Source organism: Somniosus microcephalus, chromosome 10, assembly GCF_052327205.1.
Source record: "Somniosus microcephalus isolate GS21.2 chromosome 10, FLI_Smic_1.0, whole genome shotgun sequence".
Lineage (NCBI taxonomy): Eukaryota > Metazoa > Chordata > Chondrichthyes > Squaliformes > Somniosidae > Somniosus > Somniosus microcephalus.
Window position 1 is genome coordinate 64,489,730 of NC_140996.1, and position 27,482 is coordinate 64,517,211.

Consider the following 27,482-nt stretch of genomic DNA (forward strand, 5'->3'; position numbering starts at 1 on the left):
TTATTTATGTGACTTTATGTTTGGCTTGAATAATTCCCATTAATTGGAATGAGAAGATGCTCAGTGGTAGAAGTTGACACCTTCAATCACAAAGTTGTGGACGGGGAGTGAGATGGAATCGATAGCAAGGGTACGGAGTTCATGACGTGGCCCACAAACTATGTCTTTGATATTTCCAATATTTAACTGAAGAAAGATGTGGCTCATCCAGGACTGGATGTTGGACAAGAAATGTGACAACACAGAGGGAATGGAGAGGAGTCAAGAGGTGGTAGAGAGGTAAACATGGGTGTTGTCAGAGTACAGAGGAACCTGACCCCATGTTTTCGGATAATGTTGTCAAAGAGCAGTACGTGGAAGAGGAGGGTTCCAGGATAGATCCTTGGGGGACTTCAGAAGTGACAATGCGGGAAGGGGAATAGAAGGCATTGTCGGAGATGCCACTGAGCTAGAACAGTCAAGATGAAACAAATGGCCTCTTTTCTGTGTTAACATTTCTGATATTAGGAGGTTCATTTATCTATTAAGCAACTGGACACCTGAGACAATAAGGGGCATGTGATGCAGATCAAGCAAGTGATGGGCAGGCCATCTGCTCCACCTGCCCAACTACATCAGTGGGAGGCCTGATTGATTTTGGTGTCCAGTACACATTTGCATGTCGAACTAGTCGAACTGTGAGCAATAATTGTACTGTTTATGGGCAGCACACCATTTAGGAAGCTGGAAAATCCGACAGGGTAGACATTCATTATAGGCCTGCAGCAGCAGGAATCTATCGAATTAACTAACAAAAATTTAAAGAGAATTATGTATCTTTGAAAGCAGTTAAATCATTACTAAAAAAAAGTATTTATTATGAACTGATACAGTATCATAACTGTCATTCTTTGCTTTGTAACAAAACCAAGATTTTTTCACTCTAACTCATTGTTAGGGAAACTGTTAAGGTATACAAACTAGTGATGTAGGGATGCAACGAGTCTTACTTTTTAAATGACAAAGACTGTCTTTTCCTTTAATCTTATCCTCAACCTTGTGTGACAAGCTTTCACGAAAGAGATAAAAGTTTGGCAATGCTTTTGATTTTTCTTCTCTGTCAGAATCAACAGTATCCAGAATTCTCGTAAGCTGTCCTTCAGAGATGCCTTGAACACCCTAGAAAATGAATGTGTTCCATATTATTAATGACAAAAATCTGAGAACCGTGAATATGTTTTGACTAATAGTATTCACTACTCCACCTCATAAACCACAAATATTACAACCTGGTGATGTAATGGATGATACACTATAGAGGTGAAACTACTCTTAGTGTAGAGGCTGAGTTAAAATTTATTTAGCTCAAATTGGAGCTAAAATGTTTGCCCTTTTTTGAAATGGACATGCAAGAACTACCAACTTTAATTTTCATGCTGTCTGGAAGCAGTGGTCCATTAGGATTGCTAAAAATAATGCAGACTGAATGCCCAATTGGCAACACCAGAAAAAATGCTGCTCAAGTAGCTAAACAACCATTTTACTGGTACTAACAGTGAAGTGGACAATTTCTATGAGAAATGAAAAGACAGCACAAAAGACCTTTAGATCATCATAGCTGGCATAAGGGCACATTCTATTGAATACAGGGGCATGTCATTAATATGGTACCAAAGCTTGAAGCAGCTGTGGAAGACCATTACACAAAAGGATAATAGGGATTACATAACAGATGTTGTAAAGATATTCAGAAGGTGTCAGAACCCAAGTAAAATGCCAAGACGAGAAATGAGCATTAATAAACTTATCGTGCCTTATATGGAGCTTTGTTTTTACATCTGTCCCACAATGCAGCACCCAAAACTGTACATCACCTCAAATGCAACATAACTAAAGTTTTAAACAAAATACTGTGGATGCTGGAAATCTGAAAGAAAAACAGAAAATGCTGGAAATACTCAGCAGGTCAGGCAGCATCTGTGGTGAGAGAAACATAGTTAACATTTCAGGCCGATGATCTTTTTCCAGTTCTGACGAAAGGTCATCGACCTGAAACGTTAACTCTGTTTCTCTCGCCACAGATGCTGCCTGACCTGAGTATTTCCAACATTTTCAGTTTTTATAACTAAAGTCTTGTACAAGTTTAACATTACCTACTTGGTTCCTTAGTCAATGGGATAGAATTTCCACTGGAGTTACGCCTAGAAGCACAACTGCAGCGATTATGTCCAGGAAATTGTTCTGGAGCTGCTAGGCTAGCTTTACACTGGTTGCTGCCACCTCTGGGACTTCCCCTTGGAAGCTACAGGAAGTATAGAATAGTATATGGGTGTATTTAAATGTTATACAAATGATGGAAATACATCATCCAATGTATTTTGCAACACTTGTGTCATAGCAACGCTGATACAAAGGATGTCTGTTTAGAAGGCAAATGTATTCATAGGCTCTGGGGTTAGCACAGAGGCAGAAGCAAATCTGTGCTTTCTGCTTCAAGAATGCATGCAACTTACATGGATAATAGAGTTGGTACAACCAGTGACAGCAATAGTCATCTGTAGCCTCCAACCTGTCACTACCTCATTCCAGGCATGCTGCAATGCTGACCTATGGAAATGATGCTATGTGATGGCACAGAGAGCCACCTTCTTACAATCATCTCATGCAGCACTACCTACACTTTAGCAACCATCAAACAAGGGAACAGCTTCATTTAGCTGTAGACATGTGCCTACACATTGGGCTTCCTTTCACTTCATTTTTGCCTGTCACTTCTTAGCCTTCTCCCCTTTCACCTTTGGTAAAGACTGGTAAATGGGCTGCAATCCCTTTTGAGTCTTTCCTAAGGGTGCAAGTAAACACAAAACATAGAAAAATAGGAGCAGGAGTCGGACATTCGGCCCTTTGAGCCTGCTCCACCATTCAATATGATCATGGCTGATCCTCTATCTCAATACCATATTCCCGCTCTCTCCCCATACCCCTTGATGTCTTTTGTGTCCAGAAATCTATCTATCTCCTTCTTAAATATATTCAGTGACTTGGCCTCCACAGCCTTCCGTGGTAGAGAATTCCACAGGTTCACCACCGTCTGAGTGAAGAAATGTCTCCTTATCTCAGTCCTAAATGTCCTACCCTGTATCCTGAGATTGTGACCCCTCGTTCTAGACCCCCCAGCCAGGGGAAACATCCTCCCTGCATCCAATCTGTCTAACCCGGTCAGAATTTTATACGTTTCAATGAGATCCCCTCTCATTCTTCTAAACTCTAGTGAATACAGCCTAGTCGACCCAATCTCTCCTCATACGACAGTCCTGCCATCCCAGCAATCAGTATTGTCCAACTATTCTACCACTTCCCTTTAATAGAAAGAAGAAAAAAATGACTTGTATTTATAAAGCACCTATGAGATCCTCAGGATGTTCCAAAGATTTTCACAGCGAATTAACTTTCATTTGAACTGCAATCAATGTTATGTAAGCAAATGCAGCAGCCAACTTGCAAACCGGAATATCCCACAAATAGCAAATGAATGAATGACCAGGTTATCTGTTTTGGATGGTGTTGGCTAAAGGGTAAATGTTGGTCAGGACACCAGGAGAACTCCTTACTCTTCTTTGAATAGTTTTATGGACCCTTCTAAGTCCACTTAAACAGGCAGATGGAGCCTCGGTTTAATGCCTCGTGTAAAAAAAAAAAACACCTCTAACAATGCAGCACTCCCTAATTAATGAACTGGAATGTCCGTCTAGATTGTGCTCAAGTCCTGGAGGATTTTAGATGAGAAAGTGCAGGATGTGTTACCTCTCACAGGAATGAAAGTGGTGAGTGAAGAAGGGGTGTTTGCTACTGAATAGAAGCATAACATCACCATGGGTCATGTTCAGCTGATTCACTATTTGGACTTCTGGGCCAGCTATGAAACAGAGGAAACTTCCTGAGCAGATGTATCAGTCATCTTGTAACCTAAACTGTAAACTTGTTTTTCTACACACGTGGATTCTAATCAGCTGCAAACTATCTTGAAGCAAAAGTTGATTTTTCTGTGGATTGGCTTTAAACCATACAGCATCATTGGCATCAGCTGGGGGAAATTTCTTCCATATAGACAGTTAGAGCATCTCTCAGGAATACTCGCATTAAGTTTCAAATCCCAATAATGATCAGTTTCGATATGTTTGGAGATAGGTTCCAGAGAACCATGAGAGAGAAATTCAGGAACCTGCAGCAATGCAATGGTTTGTATTCACATGGATTATGTTGTATTCCTTTGCTGATAAATAAAAAAGTGTTTCATGAAGGTGTAAAAATTGCTCCAAGTGGCAGCCTTTAGAGGCTAACTAAGATGGGACCAAGTACCCGTGGGGCATGCATGACAGGCAGGCGCCCAGGTCACTAGGGGCACATGGCGGGTGCACCCCACCAAAAGAGGCTGAAAATTTCAATCCCCTTTGTAAAATGACTATAAAACTTTTGTTTAAATTACCACTTCACCGGTATTCAGGCTACGAACCAGGCCTGGACCCCCAGATGGGCTGCACTTTGTCCGTTTGACAGGCTGGTATGTCTGGTTTCACTTAGTCTACTGGCCCACCAATTCCACACCTTGCAAGGGATATGGAGATTCCTGACCTAGGTGTCCCTGCCACCATCCACTGGCCCCTCAACATCCCCCCACCCCGCCTTCCCCCGTCCATCTACGTTAATGGCTTTGTTTGAGGCAGGAGTAAACTCTGAGCCTTACAAGACTAGTCAGAAATTCCAAACGAAGGTCGGAACCTGGCATATCTTATTTGTAGTTCTTCCAGCACACTCTCACTGAGGTTATGGTAAGAGAGTGCTGGAAGGCCAAATAAAAAATTCAGCCTAAGTTTTTTTTTAATCACTCAATGTGTGGTTCTTAATCTAGTAGTATGATCTTTCCCAAGGATATTTTTTTCTGCCAAGCATGATAAGATACCTTTAAGATAATTGGCAAAAATCCAGCGAGTTGTTATGATCTGGAACCTGAAAGGATGGTGGAAGCAGATTAAAAGTAACTTTCAACAGGGACTTGGATATATACTTGAAAAAGAGAAATTTTCAAAAAGCCAGTTTTCCCCCTGGTTAAATATCATCTGGGAAGGGTATTTTCCTCAAGCTGCTTAGCTTTGGAAGTCTATTTACCTTATTTTTTTTAGTGTTACATCAGGAGCCCCCTACCTTCAAGAACTGCATGACTTTCTACCCAATGCAATAGGATCCTTAGAAGATTTTCTCTCGTGGTTTACTCTCATACGTATTGTCTTTAGAGGACAGTTTTGTTGATTTGTTCTCACCTGTAATTTTTTTCTTTCCGAATTTGGATTGGCCATTTTTGATTTTATGACAAAGTTTCTGGAACCTGTTGCTTCCTGAAAATGTTGGTAAATTTTACTGAATGTATCATTGTGGCTCACTAAGAATAATGAACCAACAAGCATAAAGCAATAATCAAGTATGGACAAGCCCAGCCCCTCTGGTGGAGGCAGAGAGGAAGAACGTAAAGTTCATGCTGAAATTTTAACAAGCTGTACTAATAATTTTGAAACACATTCTAGTTAAGTCAACAGTTTTTATTTGGTATATACACATATAAATACTTACTGATTTTATCCCTAGGGTTTCTAATCTTTCTGTCAAACTTTGTTCCACTATTTTATGCAATTCTTTCACTATAGTTGGATTTTTCTTCAGAACTTTTCTAAGGTCTTCATTGCATGTCGATATTTCTGGTAGATGCTTCATGTCTGAAAAGAAACATTTTTATAATTATTTCTCAACCTAATTGCCAGATAAACACATTGGGAGGAATATGAACCTGGAGGAGCACATGAATTTGGGTGTGGATTAAAACTGGCAAAAATATGAGCATGTCAGGAAGCCGGCTCCAACCCACCGATTTCCGCATTTAACTCGAGTGCATTAGGCTACTTGCGCGCAACCCCCTCAGGTTGCTTATTAACATGCAGGAATCGCTCAATTGGAGCGATACTTCAACCGACTTTCAAATTTAACGGCACATCCACAGGTTTCCTGAGCTTCCTGTAACTTGCCAGTGAAAGCAAGGCAAGAACACAACGACAATTGAGTGGGCTGACACAAACTCATGGAAATACTACAATAAATAATCAGAACTCACACCTACTCGTAGGAAAGGGTTTGTTCGTAGTACTTTTGCTGAGAGTTTACATCAGGATGGGTGGCGCTCTGGCTGCCTTAGATTGGACGTTGGATGAGGAGCAATAATATCAGCACCCACACCAGCAGCAGCCTGCTGTTGAGAGACCAGAGAGAAGACCAGCAGCAGCAGCAGCCTGCTGTTCCAAGATATGCAGCTGAACAGCAGAGGGCAGCAGCAGATAGGGGAGCAGCAGAGGGGTGCAGCTCACAGGAGGCACTACAGCGACACAGGGTGTATAAGCAAAGTTTCCTTGAAATATTGGAACAACAATGCTTCAGGAGGCTCAGGTTGTTGCATCAGGTGGTGGCAGACATCTGCAGCCTCCTGAAAGACCTGCTCCCTGCTGGACGTGGTGGCCATGCGTTACGAGTGGTTGTCAAGACACCACCACCCTCAAATTTTTAGCCTCCAGATCCTTCCAGGGCTCTGCCAGAGACATTTCCAGGATCTCCCAGTCAGCGGCCCATAGTTGTATAAGACAGGTGACTGATTGGTATGTTTGCCAGGGCCGCAATTATGTGAACTTTGCCTGCGATGACACCAGTCAGAATGAGTGGGCTTTTGGGTTTGCGTCTCTGGCTGGTTTCCCACAGGTGCAGGCCATCATCAACTGCACAAAGGTGGCAATCCGGGAACCCCCAGATCAACCAGGAGTATTCATGAAAAGAACTGAAAAGGCTTCCACTCTATCAATGTTCAGCTGCTGTTCAACCACGAAAAGGCTGAGCGCACTGGATACAGCAAAGGCTATGGGCCCCGACAACATCCCGGCTGTTGTGCTGAAGTCTTGTGCTCCAGAACTAGCCATGCCTCTAGCCAAGCTGTTCCAGTACAACTACAACACTAGCATCTACCCGACAATGTGGAAAACTGCCCAGCTAAGTCCTGTCCACAAAAAACAAGACAAATCCAATCCGGCCAATTACCGCCCAATCAGTCTACTCTCAATCTTCAGCAAAGTGATGGAAGGTGTCGTCAGCAGTGCTATCAAGCGGCACTTACTCACCAATAGTCTGCTCACCGAAACTCAGTTTGGGTTCCACCAGGAACGCTCAGCTCCTGACCTCATTACAGCCTTAGTCCAAACATGGACAAAAGAGCTGAATTCCACAGGTGAGGTGAGAGTGACTGCCCTTGACATCAAGGTAGCATTTGACTGAGTGTGGCATCAAGGAGCCTAGTAAAATTGAAATCAATGGGAATCAGGGGAAAAATCTCCACTGGCTGGACTCATACCTAGTACAAAGGAAGATGGTTATGGTTGTTGGAGGACAATCATCTCAGCCCCAGGATATTGCTGCCAGAGTTCCTCAGGGCAGTGTCTTAGGCCCAACCATCTTCAGCTGCTTCATCAATGACCTTCCCTCCATCATAAGGTCAGAAGTGGGGGTGTTCACTGATGATTGCACAGTGTTCAGTTCCATTCACAACACCTCAGAAAATGAAGCCATCCATGCCCGCATGCAGCATGACATGGACGACATTCAGGCTTGGGCTGATAAGTGGCAAGTAACATTTGTGCCACATAAGTGTCAGGCAATGATTATCTCCAACAAGCAAGAGTCATCACTGACTAGAAACTTAACTGGACCAGCCACATAAATACTGTGCCGACAAGAGCAGGTCAGAGGCTGGGTATTCTGTGGCGAGTGTCTCACCTCCTGACTCCCCAAAGCCTTTCCACCATCTAAAAGGCACAAGTAAGGAGTGTGATGGAATATTCTCCACTTGCCTGGATGAGTGTAGCTCCAACAACACTCAAGAAGCTTGACACCATCCAGGACAAAGCAGCCCGCTTGATTGGCACCCCATCCACCACCTTAAACATTCACTCCCTTTACCAACGGCGCACTGTGGCTGCAGTGTGTACCATCTACAAGACGCACTGCAGCAACTCGCCAAGGCTTCTTCGGTAGCACTTCCCAAATCCTTGACCTCTATCACCTAGAAGGACAAGGGCCACAGGCATATGGGAACACCATCACCTCCAAGTCACACACCATCCTGACTTGGAAATATATTGTCATTCCTTCATCGTCGCTGGGTCAAAATCCTGGCACTCCCTTCCTCAAGGACTGCAGTGGTTCAAGAAGGCGGCTCACCACCCCCTTCTCAAGGGCAATTAGGGATGGGCAATAAATGTTGGCCTTGCCACCGACGCCCACATCCCGGAAAGAATTTTAAAAAAATCTCTTCGGACCACAGTAAATTGATCTTTATTAATATAATCAATAATACATTTTTTACAGCATTTTAAAATCTATTCTTATTTATTACCACTTTATGTTACATTGTAAAATGTATTGGTTTTATTCTCACCCTATTTTTTTACTCAAATGTCTGTATTGGACAGTTGGTTGGGGATTTTAACTTCCAGGCGAGAAGGCGGCCTAATAAGTGGTCGGCTCATCTGGGAGTAGCAGCATGAGGCTGATTTTACTATTCGGGCCTCATTAACATGCCACTGGCTGACTTCCTGACCGAATCAGTAGTCAGCAGGAAGCGGCGGAAATTTGGATGGCTCAGAGACTGGCTGCTGAGCCCAAGACAAGTGCAAGGGGTTCTGGGTTGGTCAGCGGTTTATGAAGTGGCGGGGTAGGGGATGGCAGTGGAGGCCTACACTTTCCTTCCAAGGCACTCCTGCTCCTCCTAGCCCCACAAAGAAAGGTTTAAAACTCATCTGGAAAGGCCTCTTCGGTCAACTGACAGGTTTCAGCAGTCGCAGCGACTGCTGCAGGTGCCCTGCTTACTTCAGGGTAGAGATTGCATTGCCTGATTTGCATAAATGTATGAAGCTCCCTCCTGACTCAAGCAGGTGCCTCATAGGCCTGAAAAATCAAGCATTTTAAAATTGTAACAAAGCGGGAACTCAGTGGGTATTTCACCCACTCCATTTTAACTGTCCCGCTTGGTCTTTTTCCATCCTTTTCCACATGCTTGTATGTTTATTTATATGTTCACAATTCCCTCTATATATGAAGTGTAATAATCAAATCTTGGAACAACCTACATACAACATATCGCTGCAAAAAATGGACTAATTTAATAACCCCTGCATGCAACATATCGCTGCAAAGGGTTGACGGTGGATAGGCAATGGCAAACATTCAAAGACCGAATGGATGAGCTACAGAATTTGTTCATCCCAGTTTGGCATAAAAATAAAACAAAAAAGGTGACTCAACCGTGGCTAACAAGGGAAATTAGGGATAGCATAAGATCCAAGGAGACGACATATAAACTGGCCAGAAAAAGCAATAATCCTGAGGATTGGGAGCAGTTTAGGATTCAACAAAGGAGGACAAAGGGATTAATTAAGAAAGTGAAAAGAGAATATGAGAGTAAGCTAGCAGGGAACATAAAAACTGACTGTAAAATCTTTTATAGATATGTGAAGAGAAAAAGATTGGTGAAGTCAAGCGTAGGTCCCTTGCAGTCAGAATCAGGGGAATTTATAATGGGAAACAAAGAAATGGCAGAACAACTAAATTCATACTTTGGTTCTGTCTTCACAAAGGAGGACACAAATAACCTCCCAGAGATTCCGGGGAACATAGGGCCTGATGAAAGGGTGGAACTGAAAGAAATCAGTATTTGTAGGGAAATGGTGTTAGGAAAATTGATGGGACTAAAGGCCGATAAATCCCCAGGGCCTGATAATCTACATCCCATGGTACTTAAGGAAGTGGCCCTAGAAATAGTTGCTGGTCATCTTCCAGAACTCGATAGACTCTGGAACAGTACCCATGGATTGGAGGGTAGTTAATGTTACCCCACTATTCAAAAAAGGTGGTAGAGAAAAAGCGGGGAATTTTGGACCGGTAAGCCTGACAACGGTAGTGGGGAAAATGCTAGAATCTATAATAAAAGATATAACAGCAGAGCACTTGGTAAGCAGTGACAGGATCGGACAAAGTCAACATGGATTTACAAAAGGTAAATCATGCTTGACTAATCTACTGGAATTTTTTGAGGATGTAACTGGTAAAATAGATAAGGGAGAACCAGTGGATGTGGTGTATTTGGACTTTCAGAAGGCTTTCGATAAGGTCCCACATAAGAGATTAACGTGCAAAATTAAGGCACATGGGATTGGGGGCAAGGTATTGACTTGGATAGAGAACTGGTTGGCGGACAGAAGGCAGAGAGTTGGAATAAACGGGTCGTTTTCCGAGTGGCAGGCAGTGACTAGTGGGGTACCGCAAGGATCGGTCCTAGGACCCCAGCTGTTCACAATATATATTAATGGTCTGGACGAGGGAATTGGATGTAATATCTCCAAATTTGCAGATGACACAAAGCTGGGTGGGAGGGTAAACTGTGAGGAGGATGTCGAGAAACTCCAGTACGATTTGGACAGATTGGGTGATTGGGCAGAAACATGGCAAATGCACTATAATGTGGATAAATGTGAGGTTATCCGCTTTGGTGGCAAAAACAGTAAGGCAGATTATTATTTGAATGGCAATAGATTGGGAGAAGGGGAAGTGCAAAGAGACCTGGGTGCTCTTGTGCACCAGTCGCTGAAGGTAAGCATGCAGGTGCAGCAGGCGGTTAAGAAGGCAAATGGTATGTTGGCCTTCGTAGCAAGAGGGTTCGAGTACAGGAACAAGGATGTCTTGCTACAGTTGTACAGGGCCTTGGTGAGACCGCACCTTGAGTATTGTGTGCAGTTTTGGTCGCCTTACCTGAGGAAGGACGTTCTTGCCATGGAAGGAGTGCAGCGAAGATTCACCAGGCTGATACCTGGGATGGCAGGAATGACGTATGAGGAGAGATTGTGTCGATTGGGCTTATACTCACTGGAGTTTCGAAGATTGAGAGGGAATCTCATCGAAACCTATAAAATTCTGTCAGGCCTGGACAGACTAGATGCAGGAAGGATGTTTATGATGGCCGGTGAGTCCAGAACCAGGGGTCATAGTCTAAGGATAAGGGGTACGCCATTTAGGACTGAAATGAGGAGGAATTTCTTCACCCAGAGAGTGGTGAACCTGTGGAATTCTCTGCCACAGAGGGCGGTGGAGGCCAGTTCATTAAATATATTCAAAAAGGAGTTGGATATATTTCTTAAGGCTAAAGGGATCAAGGGATATGGGGAGAAGGCAAGGACAGGGTACTGAATTTGGATGATCAGCCATGATCTCATTGAATGGCGGAGCAGGCTCGAAGGGCCGAATGGCCTACTCCTGCTCCTATCTTCTATGCTGTTAATTGTGATAACAACCTATAAGTCTATTTAAAAGGGTAGTGCCATTTAAAAATATATGGGGCCATTAAGATACGTACAAAGTCCACAGGGATTGTCCTCAGTAGCCTAATTCAATGGCATTTCCAGCACATAGTGCATGACATGCTGGAATGATACTGAGATTTCAGGGGCAGAATTTCCATTACCAGCAGCTCCTGAAGGGATTCTGCCACCTCTGAAAGCTGCAGTTAAGGTTGGAATGACTGAGCGCAGTGATCAGGTACTGAAGGTCCTGCAGTGAAGGATAGTTTGATTTGAAGTAAAGGACCACCCAACAATGAGTACTGCCACAGCAGCATGGTTGGACGTGACAGAACATGTCAATGCAGTCCCACTTGTGGCCTGTACTGGGAGAACATGAGGAAGGAATCTTTTGACCTATGCAAGGTTGCCAAGGTAAGTGAACAACACACATGAGCCAGTGATCAGATTAGTAGCACCCATGATTGCAAAAGCTTATATCCTCAGTAGATACATATCTGCTGCAGCACAAATTTCCTGAAACAAAATAGAAATTATTGGAGCAGGTTGCAGCACCTCTGTGTCCCAGTTTTACATATTCTGAATTTGGACTGTTAAATTCTCATTTTCATAAAATATATGTTTTCAAATTGTACTTCGATACTTCACATTTCTTTGTACAACAGGTCTGTCACGTTAACAGAATGGTTGGGGGGGAGGGACAGGGAACCTCAGCAACATCACTATTTTCCCTTTTACCTTAATTTTCTTCTCCCATTGCATGACAGCTTTACTACAGGAGCAGAAATATCTGTATGGTACCTGTCTGTACACATTCTGGCTTCCTGAAGAGTCTTGCATCAGGTACCACAGATATGGCAATCATGAAACCTAGGATTCACATGTACATAAGAACATAAGAAGTAGGAGCAGGCCTGCTCCGCCATTCAATAGGATCATGGCTGATCCGAACCTAGACTCACATCCACTTCCCTGCCCTCTCCCCGTAACCCCTAATTCCCTTATCTGCTAGGAAACTGTCTATCTCCGTTTTAAATCTATTTAATGTTGCAGCTTCCACAGCTCTCTGGGGTAGCAAATTCCATAGATTTACCACCCTCTGAGTAAAGAAGTTTCTCCTCATCTCAGTTTTGAAAGGGCAGCCCCTTATTCTAAGATAATGCCCCCTAGTTCTAGTCTCACTCATCAGTGGAAACATCCTCACCGCATCCACCTGATCAATCCCCCTCACAAACTTATATGTTTTGATAAGATCGCCTCTCATTCTTCTGAACTCCAATGAGTAGAGGCCCAACCTACTCAACCTTTCCTCATACGTCAACCCCCTCATCTCCGGAATCAACTGAGTGAACCTTCTCTGAACCGCCTCGAGAGCAAGTATATCTTTTCTTACATATGGAAACCAAAACTGCGCGCAGTATTCCAGGTGTGGCCTCACCAATACCCTGTATAACTGCAGCAAGACTTCCCTGTTTTTATACTCCATCCCCCTTGCAATAAAAGCCAAGATTACATTGGCCTTTCTGATCACCTGCTGCACCTGCATACTAACTTTTTGTGTTTCATGCACCAGGACCCCCAGATCCCTTTGTACTGTAGCACTTTGAAGTTTCTCTCCATTTAGATAATAAATTGCACTTTGATTTTTTCTGCCAAAGTGCATAACCTCACACTTTCCAATATTATATTCCATCTGCCAAATCTCTGCCCACTCACTTAGCCTGTCTATGTCCTTTTGCAGGTTTTTTATGTCCTCCTCACTCACTGCTTTCCCTCCCATCTTTGTATCGTCGCCAATCTTGGATATGTTGCACTCGGTCCCTTCCTACAAATCATTAATATAGATTGTAAAGAGTTGGGGTCCCAACACTGACCCCTGCAGAACACCACTAGTTACTGATTGCCAGCCCGAGAACAAACCATTTATCCCAACACTTTGTTTTCTGTTAGATAGCCAATCTTCCACCCATGCCAGTATATTACCCCCAATCCCGTGATTTTTTATCTTGATCAGTAATCTTTTGTGTGGCACCTTGTCAAATGCCTTGTCCAAATACACTACATCCACTGGTTCCCCTTTATCCACCCTGTATGTTACGTCCTCAAAGAATTCGAGCAAATTTGTCAAACATGACTTCCCCTTCATAAAACCATGCTGACTCTGTCCTATTAAATTATGTTTATCCAAATGCTCTGTTACTGTTTCCTTAATAATGGGCTCCAACATTTTACCAACCACAGATGTTAGGCTAACTGGTCTATAGTTTCCAGCTTTTTGCCTACTTCCCTTCTTAAATAAGGGTGTTACATTAGCAGTTTTCCAATCTGCCGGGACCTTTCCTGAGTCCAGGGAGTTTTGGAAAATAATCACCAATGCATCCACAATCCCTACTGCTACTTCTCTCAAGACCCTAGGATGTAGGTAATCAGGTCCGGGGGATTTATCCGCCTTAAGTCCCATTATTTTACCGAGTACCACCTCCTTAGTGATTTTAATCGTGTTTAGCTCCTCCCCCCCCCCCCATTGCCCCCTGTTTGTCCAGTGTTGGGATATTTTTAGTGTCCTCTACTGTAAAGACTGATACAAAATATTTGTTCAGCGTCTTTGCCATCTCCATGTTCCCCACCACTAGTTTCCCGGTCTCATCCTCTAAGGGACCAACGTTAAGTTTAGCCACCCTTTTTCTTTTTACATAGCTGTAGAAACTCTTGCTATCTGTTTTTATATTTTTTGCTAGTTTACTTTCATAATCTATCTTCCCTTTCTTAATTAATCTTTTAGTTATTCTTTGCTGGCTTTTAAATGCTTCCCAATCTTCTATCCTCCCACTCGATTTGGCTACTTTATATGCCCTTGTTTTCAGTCGGATACTATCCTTTATTACTTTACTAAGCCACGGATGGCTGTCTTTTCTTTTACTCCCCTTTTTCCTCAGTGGAATATATTTTTCTTGAACGATGTGAAATATCTCCTTGAATGTAGACCACTGCTCTTGTACCGTCTTACACTTTAATCTGTTTTCCCAGTCCACTTCAGTCAATTCTACTCTCATACCTTCATAGTCTCCTTTATTTAAGCTCAGTACGCTGGTTTGAGATCCAACTCTCTCACCCTCAAACTGAATTTGGAATTCAACCATATTATGGTCAGTCATTCCAAGGGGATCCTTTACTAGGGCATTTTTTATTAATCCTGTCTCATTACACAGGACCAGATCTAAGATTGCCTGCCCCCTGGTTGGTTCAGTTACATACTGCTCAAGGAACCCATCCCTAATACACTCTATGAACTCTTCCTCAAGGCTGCCATGCCCAATTTGATGAGTCCAGTCAATATGAAAGTTAAAATCCCCCATGATTATAGCTGTTCCCTTATTACAAGGCCCAACTATTTCCTGATTTATACTCTGACCAACAGAGTTGCAACTGCTAGGAGGCCTATAGACTATGCCCACTAGTGACTTTTTCCCCTTATTATTCCTTATCTCCACCCAAACTGTTTCACTATCATGATCCTTTGACCCAATATCATTTCTGACTATTGCAGTGATTCCATCCTTGATTAACATAGCAACCCCATCTCCCTTTCCTTCCTGTCTGTCCTTCCTAATTGTCAAATACCCTTGTATGTTTAGTTTCCAATCATGATCATCTTGCAGCCATGTTTCCGTAATGGCCACCAGATCATAACTATGTGTAGTTATTTGTACCGTCAACTCGTCTACTTTGTTACGAATGCTGCGTGCATTCAGATAAAGAACTTTCAAATATGTTTTCTGACAATTTATTCCTGCTTTTACCCCTTTTACTACTTTACCTTTATCATCATACATTCTGTCCCTTCCTGACATGCTCTGGTTTTTAATTCCCCCACTGCTACCTTGCTCTATTGCCTTCTCCGCTGTCATTTTTATTTTTCGCTCGCTTAAAACCTCCCCCCTACTAATTAGTTTAAAGCCCTCTCTACAGCCTTAGTTATTTGATTCGCCAGGATTCTAGTCCCAGCACTGGCCAAGTGAAATCCGTCCCAACGGAACAGCTCTCTCCTGTCCCCGTACTGATGCCAGTGTCCCAAGAAGCAAAACCCATTTCTCCCACACCAGTCTTTGAGCCACGCATTTAACTCTCTAATTTTAATTACCCTAGCCAAATTTAGTAGTACAGGTGCACTATCCCTTATCTGAAACCCTTGGGGCCAGATGTTTTTCGGAATTCGGAATTTTTCGGATTTCAGAATGGTATTCAGAATCAGTATGTAACACCCTAGCAGATGTCTGGGCAGCACCCCGTAAGCAAACACATTAATATTTCTGCAGCGAACCTTATGAATATTCACACTGAGTCAGATAAATAAAGACTATAAATAGTATTACAGTTTATTTGTACAGTAATAATTTGGTAAATTAAATAGTGGGATAAATACAGACCATAAATACTCTAGTTACGCTCCACGAAAAAACTTTCGGTTTTCAGAGGTTTTCGGAAGTGCGGCTAAGGGATAGTCTACCTGTATTAAAAATAAATCTGGTTTCCTCCTGGAGGTAGGAGAATCCAAGTTATGTAGTCATAAAATAGGGCCAAATGGGCAAGTTGTTTATAAACAGGCATTTGTGAAGGATAGGTCCTGCATAGACTGTAGTTGGGATTTTAATTTACAGGGAAGCCCAGTTTCTCTAAAAGGCTCAAGATCTGTTGGATAGCTGGCTGTACAGATTCTAGGGAGGAACTCGCTAATAAATTCATCATCTAGCTAAGGAGACACTAACATTGATAGGGATTCTATGTATTAGGAGCCGATGTCCATCATGCGCTTGGAAATGGGCCACATCCCCCAATAGGCTGAGGACCTCGACAAAACTAGTACTGCTGGAGAGACCTGTCCCCTTCATTTGGATGAAGATGACTATGAAAGCATCTTATGCTGGTAGGAAAACCACCTCTACAGTGAACCTGAAATAATCTTTATAATTCTTAATTCCAATGTGAAAGTTATGTGATCCACATTGCTAGCTCGGCTCATGGATATACCAGGGCAGATAGTGAGAATAACACCCACCAGAGTTGCTGAACACAGCTGAGTTTCCAGGTTCAGCCTAATTTACATATAGTGAACGAGCTGCAGGCTTGAATCACTCCTGGGACTGGCAGCTTAACCATTGGGGGTGGGAAATCAGAAGCTTAAAGGGGCACTGCTGTCCAAAATTAACAAAGGTTCAGAAGCAGGATTGTAAGTGAGCAGCCATGTCAATGAGTGGCAGGGTGTTTTGCCTTTCTGAAAGGCAGTGGAAATTTTTTATTGGACCTAGTGCAGCAGAGGAGGAAAGACCTCTTCCCTGTGGATGGTGACCATTTCTCACAGTGTGTTGATCAGGAAGCATGAAAGAGTTGGTGAACAAGGTAGGAGACACCAATTAAACCTACATTAATGTAGTTTACGTAATGATCAATAACATGTCATTCTATAGTGGACACTAGGTGGAGCCGTAGAGCTGTATATAGCTGTATGTATAAGACTACACTACCCAGCTGTATGTAGATTAAGACTACATTATCTATGAGGCACTAGGCTACCCACAAGGCAGCAGTCAAGATGGAAGCCTCTACAGATACTGTACCAAGTCCACATGTGCTCAATAAAAGTAACTAGCAAAAGCTAGCTGTGTTCATAATAAGAATGTCTATTTATTAATGAAAATAAGATGGTACCAGGGTGGTGAAGATCTGCTGAAAATTGTGAAAAGCGACATGGAGAATTTGAAGCCACCAGAGCGTTTGAAACTCACAGGAAACATCGACTACAATTGGCAGACTCTTAAACAACAATTCGAACTCTACATTGCAGCCATCGGATTTGGTACGAAGCCAGATGCAAGGAAGATAGCGTTGCTGCTGACGGTTGCAGGCCCACAGGTGATAGAGGTATTTAATACATTTGTATTTAATCCAGAGGAGAACAGAGAAAAATTAGAAGATGTGCTAAAAAAATTTGATGCACATTGCTCTCCCAAAAAGAATGAGACGTATGAAAGATACATCTTCCGTTCTCAGACACAGCAACAAAATGAGACTTTTGATAGCTTTATAACTGATCTGAAACTGAAAGCACAGACATGTAATTTCTCCGAGCTGAAATCATCCATGATTCGTGACCAGATTGTGTTTGGTATTCATGATAAAAAAAGTCAGGGAACGTCTGTTGAGAGAAACCAAACTAAATTTGGAAAATGCAGTGAAAATATGCCAAGCCAGCGAGCTAGCTCGAAAGCACGTGAAGACTTTCAGTGAAATCAATAATGATGCGATTGTAATGAGTGATAATGCTGCTGTCGGTGCTGTGTCCTACAAGGGGAAGAAACGCGGGCAGAACAGAAATGAAAAGCAATCGGAGGATGACATTTTTAATTGTAAACGCTGTGGTTACAAACACCAGTTAAGACAATGCCCAGCGTTTGAAAAAATGTGCACAAAGTGTAATGGAAAGAATCACTTTGCCAAACAATGCTTTTCAAAAGTAAAAACAACGAAAGGGCAACAAGTTAATGTGATTGAGGACACTGATTTAAGTGAGACATTTTTTGTAGGAATGGTGTCATGTGACGATATCAAAAAAGATACAGAAAATGTGCAGCCTCAGAAATGGACAATGCTGAACATAAAGTCAATGCAGTAAAAGTGGACAAATGGATGATCCCACTGCAGATAAATGGAGCATTAGTTACATTGAAACTGGACACTGGGGCAAAAGCAAACTTAATCAGTATGAGTGACATAAAAAATATGAAAGAAAAGCCCAAAATACAGAAAAAGTCAGTACTACTGAAGAGCTATAATGGACAGAAAATAGATAACTTAGGTGTATGCAGACTTAAAGTGACAGTCAAAGACAAAGTGCATCATCTCATGTTTTCTGTTGTGGCTGAAAGACTTGATTCGATACTAGGTGACAAAGCTTGTGAAGACTTAGAACTGGTCAAGAGAGTCTACCATATAAATTGTGCCATAAGCAGACCAGATGACTCAGGTGATGAAGCAGAGAGCCCATCAAGGATGAAAAGGCCAAAGGGTATCCATGTCTTCAAAAAGCCTAGTTTCTCCAAGAAGAAAGAAAAAGACTTTAAGGTCAAAGAGAAGCCAAAGGAAGAAAAGCACAAAGAGGAAAAACACAAGGAGAAAAAGTCCAAAGATATAACCGCAGCAGATGTTGTTAAGCAGTGGAAAGAGAAAAAGAAAAAGAAGAAGCCTGCACCAGAGCAGGAAGCAGTTCCGGTGGATACTCCTTCTTCCCTCAGGCCAATCTTTGGTGTTCCATTAGCCGAGGCTGCTGAGAGGACTATGCTGTATGATGGGGTCCAGCTGCCAGCAGTTTTTCGAGAGTGCATTGACTACATTGAGAGTTATGGCATGAAGAGTGAAGGAAACACTGAAACCCTCTCCAAGCAAAGATCGCAAGGAGACCTCGATCTATACAAGAGCAGATCGATGACAATGCCGCAACTGCATCTTGTCATTCACCGCCAGAACAATCTCATGAAGACACATCAGACTTACCCGTGTTGAGAAGATCCACGTGTGAAGTAAAAAAGCCTGATAGACTTAATCTTTGAGTACAATGTAAAGCTTTGAAAATGTGTTGACTGTTTTGAAAATGTTTATGTTTATAGAGCACTAACAAAAGTGTTACTGATATTATCTTTATTGTTTTCTTGAAAGTTGATTGATATTGATTTTGTTAAACCTCAAAGAAAGGGGGATGTAATGATCAATAACATGTCATTCTATAGTGGACACTAGGTGGAGCTGTAGAGCTGTATATAGCTGTATGTACAAGACTACACTACCCAGCTGTATGTAGATTAAGACTACATTACCCATGAGGCACTAGGCTACCCACAAGGCAGCAGTCAAGATGGAAGCCTCTACAGATACTGTACCTAGTCCACATGTGCTCAATAAAAGTAACTAGCAAAAGCTAGCTGTGTTCATAATAAGAATGTCTATTTATTAATGAACATAAGAGTTTCAAATCTGATGGGCATTCCCTGTACTTTAATTGAGTCTGCTCTTACCTGAGTCAGTAGGTGTGTTGAGACAGAGCCCAGTAGCAGGGGTTAGGCATGTAATAATGGCTATAAATGAGGTGTTGATCTCTCTGGATAATACACAGTATCCTTTCACCACCCTCATCCAATAATTGCATGTTCCAAAAAATATGCAGGGGTAGGCTGCTGAAGTGCAGCCAGGCCATCTCAGGCCCATGCTCACAGCTGTCAACAACTACAACCATCTGAGGAACCATTAACAGAAGCACATCAAACAGTTACCGCCAATCTTCCAGCAACTGGGGCTGCACATAGAAGCAGCACTAGATTTGGTAGTACAGTACATCAGATACCCAAGGAAAAACACCAAGGTGTACTATAGTAGCGAGGCGTACAGATCATATATAGGGAAATAAAATTTGGTGCCATTTGCGATGGTATTGTATATTACAACATAAGGTGAAATAAATGGTATGCTTGACAGTGGGGAATATGGTCAAATCTCTGTGAGGTGAAGGTGTTTCTGGTGAAATGGTGAAGCTGTATATAGGACTGTTCAAGCAAGGGGTCTACGGTGTAAATTATGTGAAAGACTCCTGAATCAAATTCTGATGGACAACTCTGGTAGCTGTGGATCAGGAGCAGCTTTTACAATCTTGTGTATGTTTTCACGCTCAGAAGGCTGAGGGGCCTCGTTCCTAACAGCACTGCGTTTACTTTGCATTGCACAGCAAAGTTGTGCAGCAAACTGCAAACCACATTAATGCATGGCACTTAGGTTGTATTACAGGAATATCAAGGCATCTGAACTTTTGCTTCACCATTCCTACAAGGTGTACAATGACAACCATGCATGGACCTTATTATATCTATGTTCAGCAGGAGCACATAGATGCCGCACACATGTTATAAACCAGGGCTGTGATGGGTACCTTGCACTTTGTTGCCAGGTTCAAACAATGGAATAACATGACTCCTTTGGAAAAGCAGACTTTCACCTTCAGGATCCTGTATAGATGGTCAAAGACTAACTGCACATTGATTAAGTAGCAGCTTTTGGAATCCATGAAGACTCCACAATTGTGAAGAGCACTCAGGGCTACATGTGGCAACTGAGGACACCGTCGACTTTGGGAAATCTTACAATTTAAGCAAAACCTGTTTACAAGTATCCATTGGGAAAGTGATATTTTGTATATTCTGGCAAACAATGCATCAGCAGACTATTTTATGCTTGTATGGACCGCAAGTTATCTGATGTTTCTCAAGTCCCCTGTGGTAACCTGAAAGGAACACAGAAAAAAAATATTCAGGAATGTAGTGGCCTATACTGCGCGAGGCATCACCATGCTTGCCCTGGTTGTTGGCTGCAGGTCATCTTGCAGCCTGCGACACAACTGTATCAGTGCCTCCCTGGTAAAGTGTAGTCTCCACATGTATTCCTTCTACTACCTGATCTCGCTTTACTAGTATCCTTGGAATTCCTCCTCCTCTTATTAAAAAAAGTAGTGGGGTTCCCATAGGGGCACCCATAATCCAAAGAATTCGAAAGTTTGCCAAAATCCCTACCGTATACAAACCTCTTTCATACACAGAATGGAGAATAGTAATAAAAATGAATTCAGAAGAACAAAAAAAAGTTCAGAACACATTGGCTAATAACAGTTTGCCCTGTAAATGCTTTGGCACTCAAACGTTAAGGCCGCGATTTTGCGTTCATGTCGGGATGGGTGCGGGTCAGCTGGTTTCCAGGTTCTGATCCTGCCCCCAGCTGCCTCCACTCCACAGACGTGATTTTCCCTTGATTGACCTTCTTAAGCCAACCCTGCAGGCTTACCGGCCAATTAACAGGAAGCAGGTCTGATGACGTCATTTGATGATGCGTCATCTGCTGGTTTCCTTTAAGGTACCATGCACAATTTTATTTTGACAGTTGATTTCTCAGTATTTGACAGCACTGAGGTGCTGAAAACACTGACAATCACCGCAAAAAGGTGAACTCTTGCACCCAGGCTATCCAATGACTCCCTCCATATGCTGGAATAGATGGCAGCTGCAGGTGAGGTGACAGAAGCGACGGGGTCAATTTTCTGGCCGCTGTCGGGCGGCTTTTCAGGCGGTCGGGGGCCGGAAATCGCTGAAAAAGCGGGTCGGGACCCCCCCCACCTGATTCCCCGCCCCGTCCGACTTTCGGACCGCCGTTTCCCCGCGACCCGCTTCAGTCCCAGCCGCCGCTGGCGGGACTGGTCGTCGGCACACTAATGACCAATAATGACCTTGTTGAAGATGATTTTCCGGGGCCGTTGCGGCTTTGGGGCTTTCCCCACATCAAACACGCCTGCGGGGAACCCCGCTGCTGAGACCTGGCATGAAGCTTGCCGGCTTGCTTGCTGTCAGCTGCAGGTCAGGGAAAGCTGCGATTTAAAGGGACAGCACTTGTATGTTGAAGGACCTTGTTGTTGCAGGTTTGGGGCTGCTTCTTCAAGGCTTAGGCACTGCTGTGGAAGGTTGGAGCCTCACACACTTCTCCAATGCGATCTCCTGGGAAGCCCCTCTCACCACCCTCACTCAGCGCTTCCTCAGGGGAGGCATCTGCGAGAAGCATGGGACGCCTTTTTTTCCTTCCCTTCTTGCCATTACAGGATCTCCAGCAGCAGAGGCGGCAGCAGCAGAACCAGGAACAGCAGGATGAGCACCAGGAACACCAGGCTGCTGCTCACTCACGTGAAGCTGCACAGGCCAGAAGGGGCTAGCGCTTGGAAGTGGCTTGAGAGCACCTTGCTGTGCTTTAGGGGGCCATGGGGACCCGTTTCTGCACTGGCAGTCCTACTCAGAAGGACTTCCATGAAGATCTGGTTTCTCTGTTCAACAGATGGCCAACGCTCCTCAAGAGATATCATTCTCTTATGAGCACTCACCATGTTTTCCGTACCCTGGCGAGTTATCTCCTCCATGGAGGTTGCCAACCTTTCCATGGTGATGCGTTCATGCACCAATGACTCCACAAAGGCTCTGCTCATGGTCACTATGGACTCCTCCATTCGCTCCACACTTGCAACAACCCTGGAGACAAAACCTGCCAGAGACTCCTGCATCTGTGCATGGAGATCCATCACCTCTTCTCTTGTGGATGGACCCAGAGGCAGATGGTCGACATGCAGTGCAGCTGAGCTGAGCTGGCAGAGTCCTGCGCCCTCTGACGAGGACTCTCCACTGCTGTCCCTGTCTCCAGAATCTGCTGAGGCTCACTTGTGAGCTGTGAAACACCAGGTGACAACACTACTCTATGTCCAGAAGGTCCCCCCGAGGTGTGAGTGTCTGCGCTGGTGCTGGGTGCGCTTACTTCTGCTGATGCTGTGCCCTCAGAGGTTGGAGCTTCCTCTGAGGAGTCTGGCTGCACAGCCTCCTCCTCCTCCACAGTGAGGACGGGGGCTCTGGATGGTACTGTGGGGGAGTAAAGGAAGGAGTTAGAGATGTAATGCCAAGTTCTTCTGGTGACTCCCAGCGAGTTGGCATCTGCTGACACCTGCATCCATGCAGCATTGGTCTCAGTGGGAGGCCTCTTCCTCCCTGACCTAGGGAAGAGGACCTCCCTGTGGGCCCTAACCCCATCCAATAATGCCTGCAGTGAAGCCTCATCGAATTTGAAGGCAGCTCGGGGTCTGGCACTGGCCACAGCTGCTGCAGGCTCCTCTGCCATCCTGTATGGTTCGTTTGGAAGCCTTCAGAGGATGCAGTCCTTGCTATGGACCTTGAAAGCACCACGAATAATGACATCATACTGTGGGGATTTCTGACTCGAATTGGACAATTAGCAAGGCTTCCCACATGCTGGGAATTAATTGATCACTTGAGGGAAAATTCCGTGGAGCTGGGTGACACTTTTTTATGTGTCAGAAACCCCACATTCGGGGAAACCCGGCCATTTCCCACACAAGCCGAAAATCGGGGCCGATCTGTCACTGGTGAGAGAGGTTCTCCCAATGAGGTGGCACTGGACATGTAGTTGGATTTAAAAACTTGTAAGCTAAAGAAATCTGTATATGTTTTAAAAATGCAGTAACCAACATTTTCTTTGCTCTGAAACTCACCATGTGCAACATTGCATCCTTCACAGCACTTCTGCAGCTGTCAGCTTTTCACAAACATTACACCAGACTCAATACACGCCACACTTACCTGGCGCGGTGTCCGAACGTTGTGAAACTCACCCCAGAAGCGGGGAAATCGAAAAACAGGCTGAACACTGCTGACAGGTACCTGTTAATAAGCAGGTAATTGCCTTTAATCAGTTTCCCTCCGCTAGGTCTCAGGTCCATTCACAAATCGGGGACCCGACACTTGGAAAGGCTGTTTGGAGGCGGGTCGACGGCGGGTTCAGGACCTGCCGCCAATGAATAGGACTTTAACCTCTGACCCGCCTCTCCGAGCATCGGTAAAATCGCGGCCTAAGCCTTGGATCTGTGGATGCACAAGTTATATGCACAAGTTAAAAAACAGGACCTCAAAGGTAGTAATCTCAGGATTGCTACCAGTGCCACGTGCTAGTCAGAGTACAAATAGAAGGATATTTCAGACGAATACGTGGCTAGAGGAATGGTGCAAGGGGGAGGGATTCAATTTCCTGGGACATTGGAACCGGTTCTGGGGGAGGTGGGACCAGTTCAAACCGGACGGTTTGCACTTGGGCAGGGCCGGGACCAATGTCCTAGGGGGAGTGTTTGCTAGTGCTCTGGGGGAGGGTTTAAACTAAAATGGCAGGGGGTTGGGAACCTGAGTGGGTAAACAGAGGAAAGGGAAACAAGGATAAAAGCAAAAGACAGGAAGGAGAAAAATAAAAGCGACAGGCAGAGAAATCAAGGGTTTAAATCAAACATGGCCACAGTAAATAATAATTCTAAAAGATCTAAGAGCATTAAAAAAGCAAGCCTGAAGGCTTTGTGTCTTAATGCAAGAAGCATTTGTAATAAGGATGAATTAGCTGCGCAAATAGAGGTAAACGAATATGATATGATTGGGATTACAGAAACATGGCTCCAGGGTGGCCAAGGCTGGGAACTCAACATCCAGGGGTATTCAATATTCAGGAAAGATAGGCAGAAAGGAAAAGGAGGTGGGGTAGCATTGCTGGTTAAAGAGGGGATTAACACAATTGAAAGGAAGGATATTAGCTCTGATGATGTGGATTCTGTATGGGTAGAACTGAGAAATACCAAGGGGCAGAAAACATTAGTGGGAATGGTGTATAGACCTCCAAACAGTAATGCAGAGGCCGGGGATGGCATTAAATGGGAAATTAGAGAAGCGTGCAATAAGGGCACAGCGGTTATCATGGGTGACTTTAATCTACATATAGATTGGGCTAACCAAATTAGTAACAATACTGTGGAGGAGGAATTCCTGGAGTGTATACGGAATGGTTTCCTGGACCACTATGTCGAGGAACCAACTAGAGATCAGGCCATCTTAGACTGGGTATTATGTAATGAGAAAGGATTAATTAGCAATCTTGTTGTGTGAGGCCCCTTGGGTCGGAGCGATCATAATATGATCGAATTCTTCATTAAGATGGAGAGTGAAATAGTTGACTCAGAGACTAGGGTCCTGAATTTAAATAAAGGAGACTACGATCGTATGAGGTGCGAGTTGGGTAGGATTGATTGGGGAATGTCACTCAAAGGGTTGACGGTGGATGGGCAATGGCAAACATTCAAAGATCGCATGGATGAACTACAGAATTTGTTCATCCCAGTTTGGCATAAAAATAAAACAAAAAAGGTGACTCAACCGTGGCTAACAAGGGAAATTAGGGATAGCATAAGATCCAAGGAGAGGACATATAAATTGGCGAGAAGAAGCAGTAAACCTGAGGATTGGGAGCAGTTTAGGATCCAACAAAGGAGGACAAAGGGATTAATTAAGAGGGGGAAAATAGAGTATGAGAGCAAACTTGCAGGGAACATAAAAACTGACTGTAAAAGCTTTTATAGATATGTGCAGAGAAAAAGATTGGTGAAGTCAAGCGTAGGTCACTTGCAGTCAGAATCAGGGGAATTTATAATGTGGAACAAAGAATTGGCAGACCAATTAAATACATACTTTTGTTCTGTCTTCACAAAGGAGGACACAAATAACCTCCCAAAGATGTCGGGGAACATAGCCTAGAAATTGGGTTGGTAGCGCCGGCGCTGAGCGCCTAAAGAGACCTAGAATTGGGGCGAAGCCCTATGTTGAGGCGAGCGCTCTGAGGATAGCGCCGACTCAGAAATTGACTATACATTTAGCGCCTGTGCTAAGTGTTTGCGCGCGCCCACGAGCGCAAACGGCTCATGACGTCATTTCAGTGTGCAATGCCTTTTAGGAGCGCCTGAGCGCATATTGGGTGGCGCCCGGAGCCTTAGCGCCCAGCGCTATTAGTGACAGTTCGAAGGAGGGCTAACAGGCCCTTCTCGGAGTAGGGCAGCGCTATTTAAAGGGGACAGCTCTAGTGCAGAATCTTCTGCCACTTGGCCTGCTCATTGCGATCGCTGCTGGAGAGAGTTGGTGAGCTAATGTGGAGTGGAGTTCTGGGATTTGAGCTTTACAGTACTTGGGACCTTCAACCCTGTCCGAAGCACTTGCAGCACTACACCTAAAAGCCTTTTGACCAACTGGCATCCGAATGGGAGTTTGTTTGGAGGGCGATGGCCTCATCGCCCAACACTGTGAAGGGGCAGAGAGACGGCGGGAGAGAGGGCCGGGATTGTCTAGAAGGAGGAGGGGCAATGGAGGTCGGCCAATCCGACGGGAGGCTGCGAGGGTCTTTAGGCAGCAGGTGACATGCCTTGACATGTCGGAGGAGCAGTGTTTGCGAAGGCTCCGAATCTGGAGGGACATTGTTACTGATCTGTGCCACCTGCTTGGTCAGGATCTGCAGCCGCGTGAACGCTGCAGAACCTCTCTGTCCGTGATGGCTACACTGACTGAAGGCCTCCATTTTTATGCCAACGGCTCCTTTCAGTCAGCCATTGGGGACAATGCGACTGTCGCTCAGGCTGCAGTCCGCTGTTGCATCCGGCAAGTGACAGATGCCCTTTATAGGCGAACGCGTCCATTCATTACCTTCCCTCGGACCCTGCACAAGCAGGCGGAGGAGGAGGAGTATGAGGAGTATGAGGAGGAAGAGCAGGCGGAGGAGGAGGAGGAGGAGGAGGAGGAAGATGGAAGGGCTGCTGAAAGTGGAAGGTCCATTCGTCAGAGGCTCCTCTGGACTTGTCTCGACACCCCTGTGGCAGAATGATGAGAGTCTTACCTCATGGGCACTTTGGATGTTTGAGGACCTCTGCATGCCAGCATCACTGAAAGTAGTCACATGCACCAAGCAACATTTAAACTTCTGTTTATTGACACAAAAGTCTTTCATTACAGCTAAACAACGTAAAGTGAGCAGAAACCATCACTGGCAAAATAAAAGTGACCTGTTCGGCAAAGCAGCAAAACTCAACAAAAATCTGCACCTATAACAGCAGGTGAGGGTGTCCGTGAATTTGGACAAACAAACGTCTCAGCACCTCCCTCTACAACTGGCCCCTTGAGGGAGAACGATTTCTTGTTCGTGCCCGGCCCCTTCCCGCCCTGCTGCTCCTACGTAATTGCACCCCAGTGGCGGCCTCAAGGCTGGGGGACGCTTGCCGACTGTCTGGAAGCGCAGAAGCCCCTGAGGCACGGCCTGGCCGACCTCTGGGCTTGGAGGGTGCGGACGCAGGATGCTTGCTTTGAGCATGGCTGGGAGCAGTGTGGCCTGCAGGTGGTGGCAGCTGCAATGCAGGCGTCCCAGCGCTGGCATGTGCAATGGTCTCCTGCCGAGAGAGGACACCTGCACCATGGTCGGACGACACACTGGCTATCTGAGGGGAGCGGCTCGGCTCATCCGCCACAATCGCAGGCTCCACGGATTCCTGGCCTTGTACGGGAGTGGAAGGGCCCGGGGTGATCCTATCTGATGCAGAGAGGGTGGCTGCAGTGAGACATCGCGTTGCGTCAATCTGGC

At 44.6% G+C, this 27,482-nt stretch overlaps 1 protein-coding gene across 5 annotated transcripts in view; it reads right to left on the minus strand.

Annotated features, from left to right (window-relative positions):
- LOC147111529 (cilium assembly protein DZIP1-like) overlaps positions 1–27,482 on the minus strand; it is a 580,724-nt gene that overhangs the window by 167,220 nt on the left and 386,022 nt on the right. For all 5 annotated transcript variants that reach the window (XM_085998574.1, XM_085998576.1, XM_085998575.1 and 2 more), the window contains 2 exons: positions 5,605–5,747; positions 990–1,158 (listed from right to left, as the gene is read on the minus strand). In XM_085998574.1, coding sequence (XP_085854700.1) covers positions 990–1,158; positions 5,605–5,747 — 312 coding nt within the window. The remainder of the gene's footprint in view (positions 1–989; positions 1,159–5,604; positions 5,748–27,482) is intronic.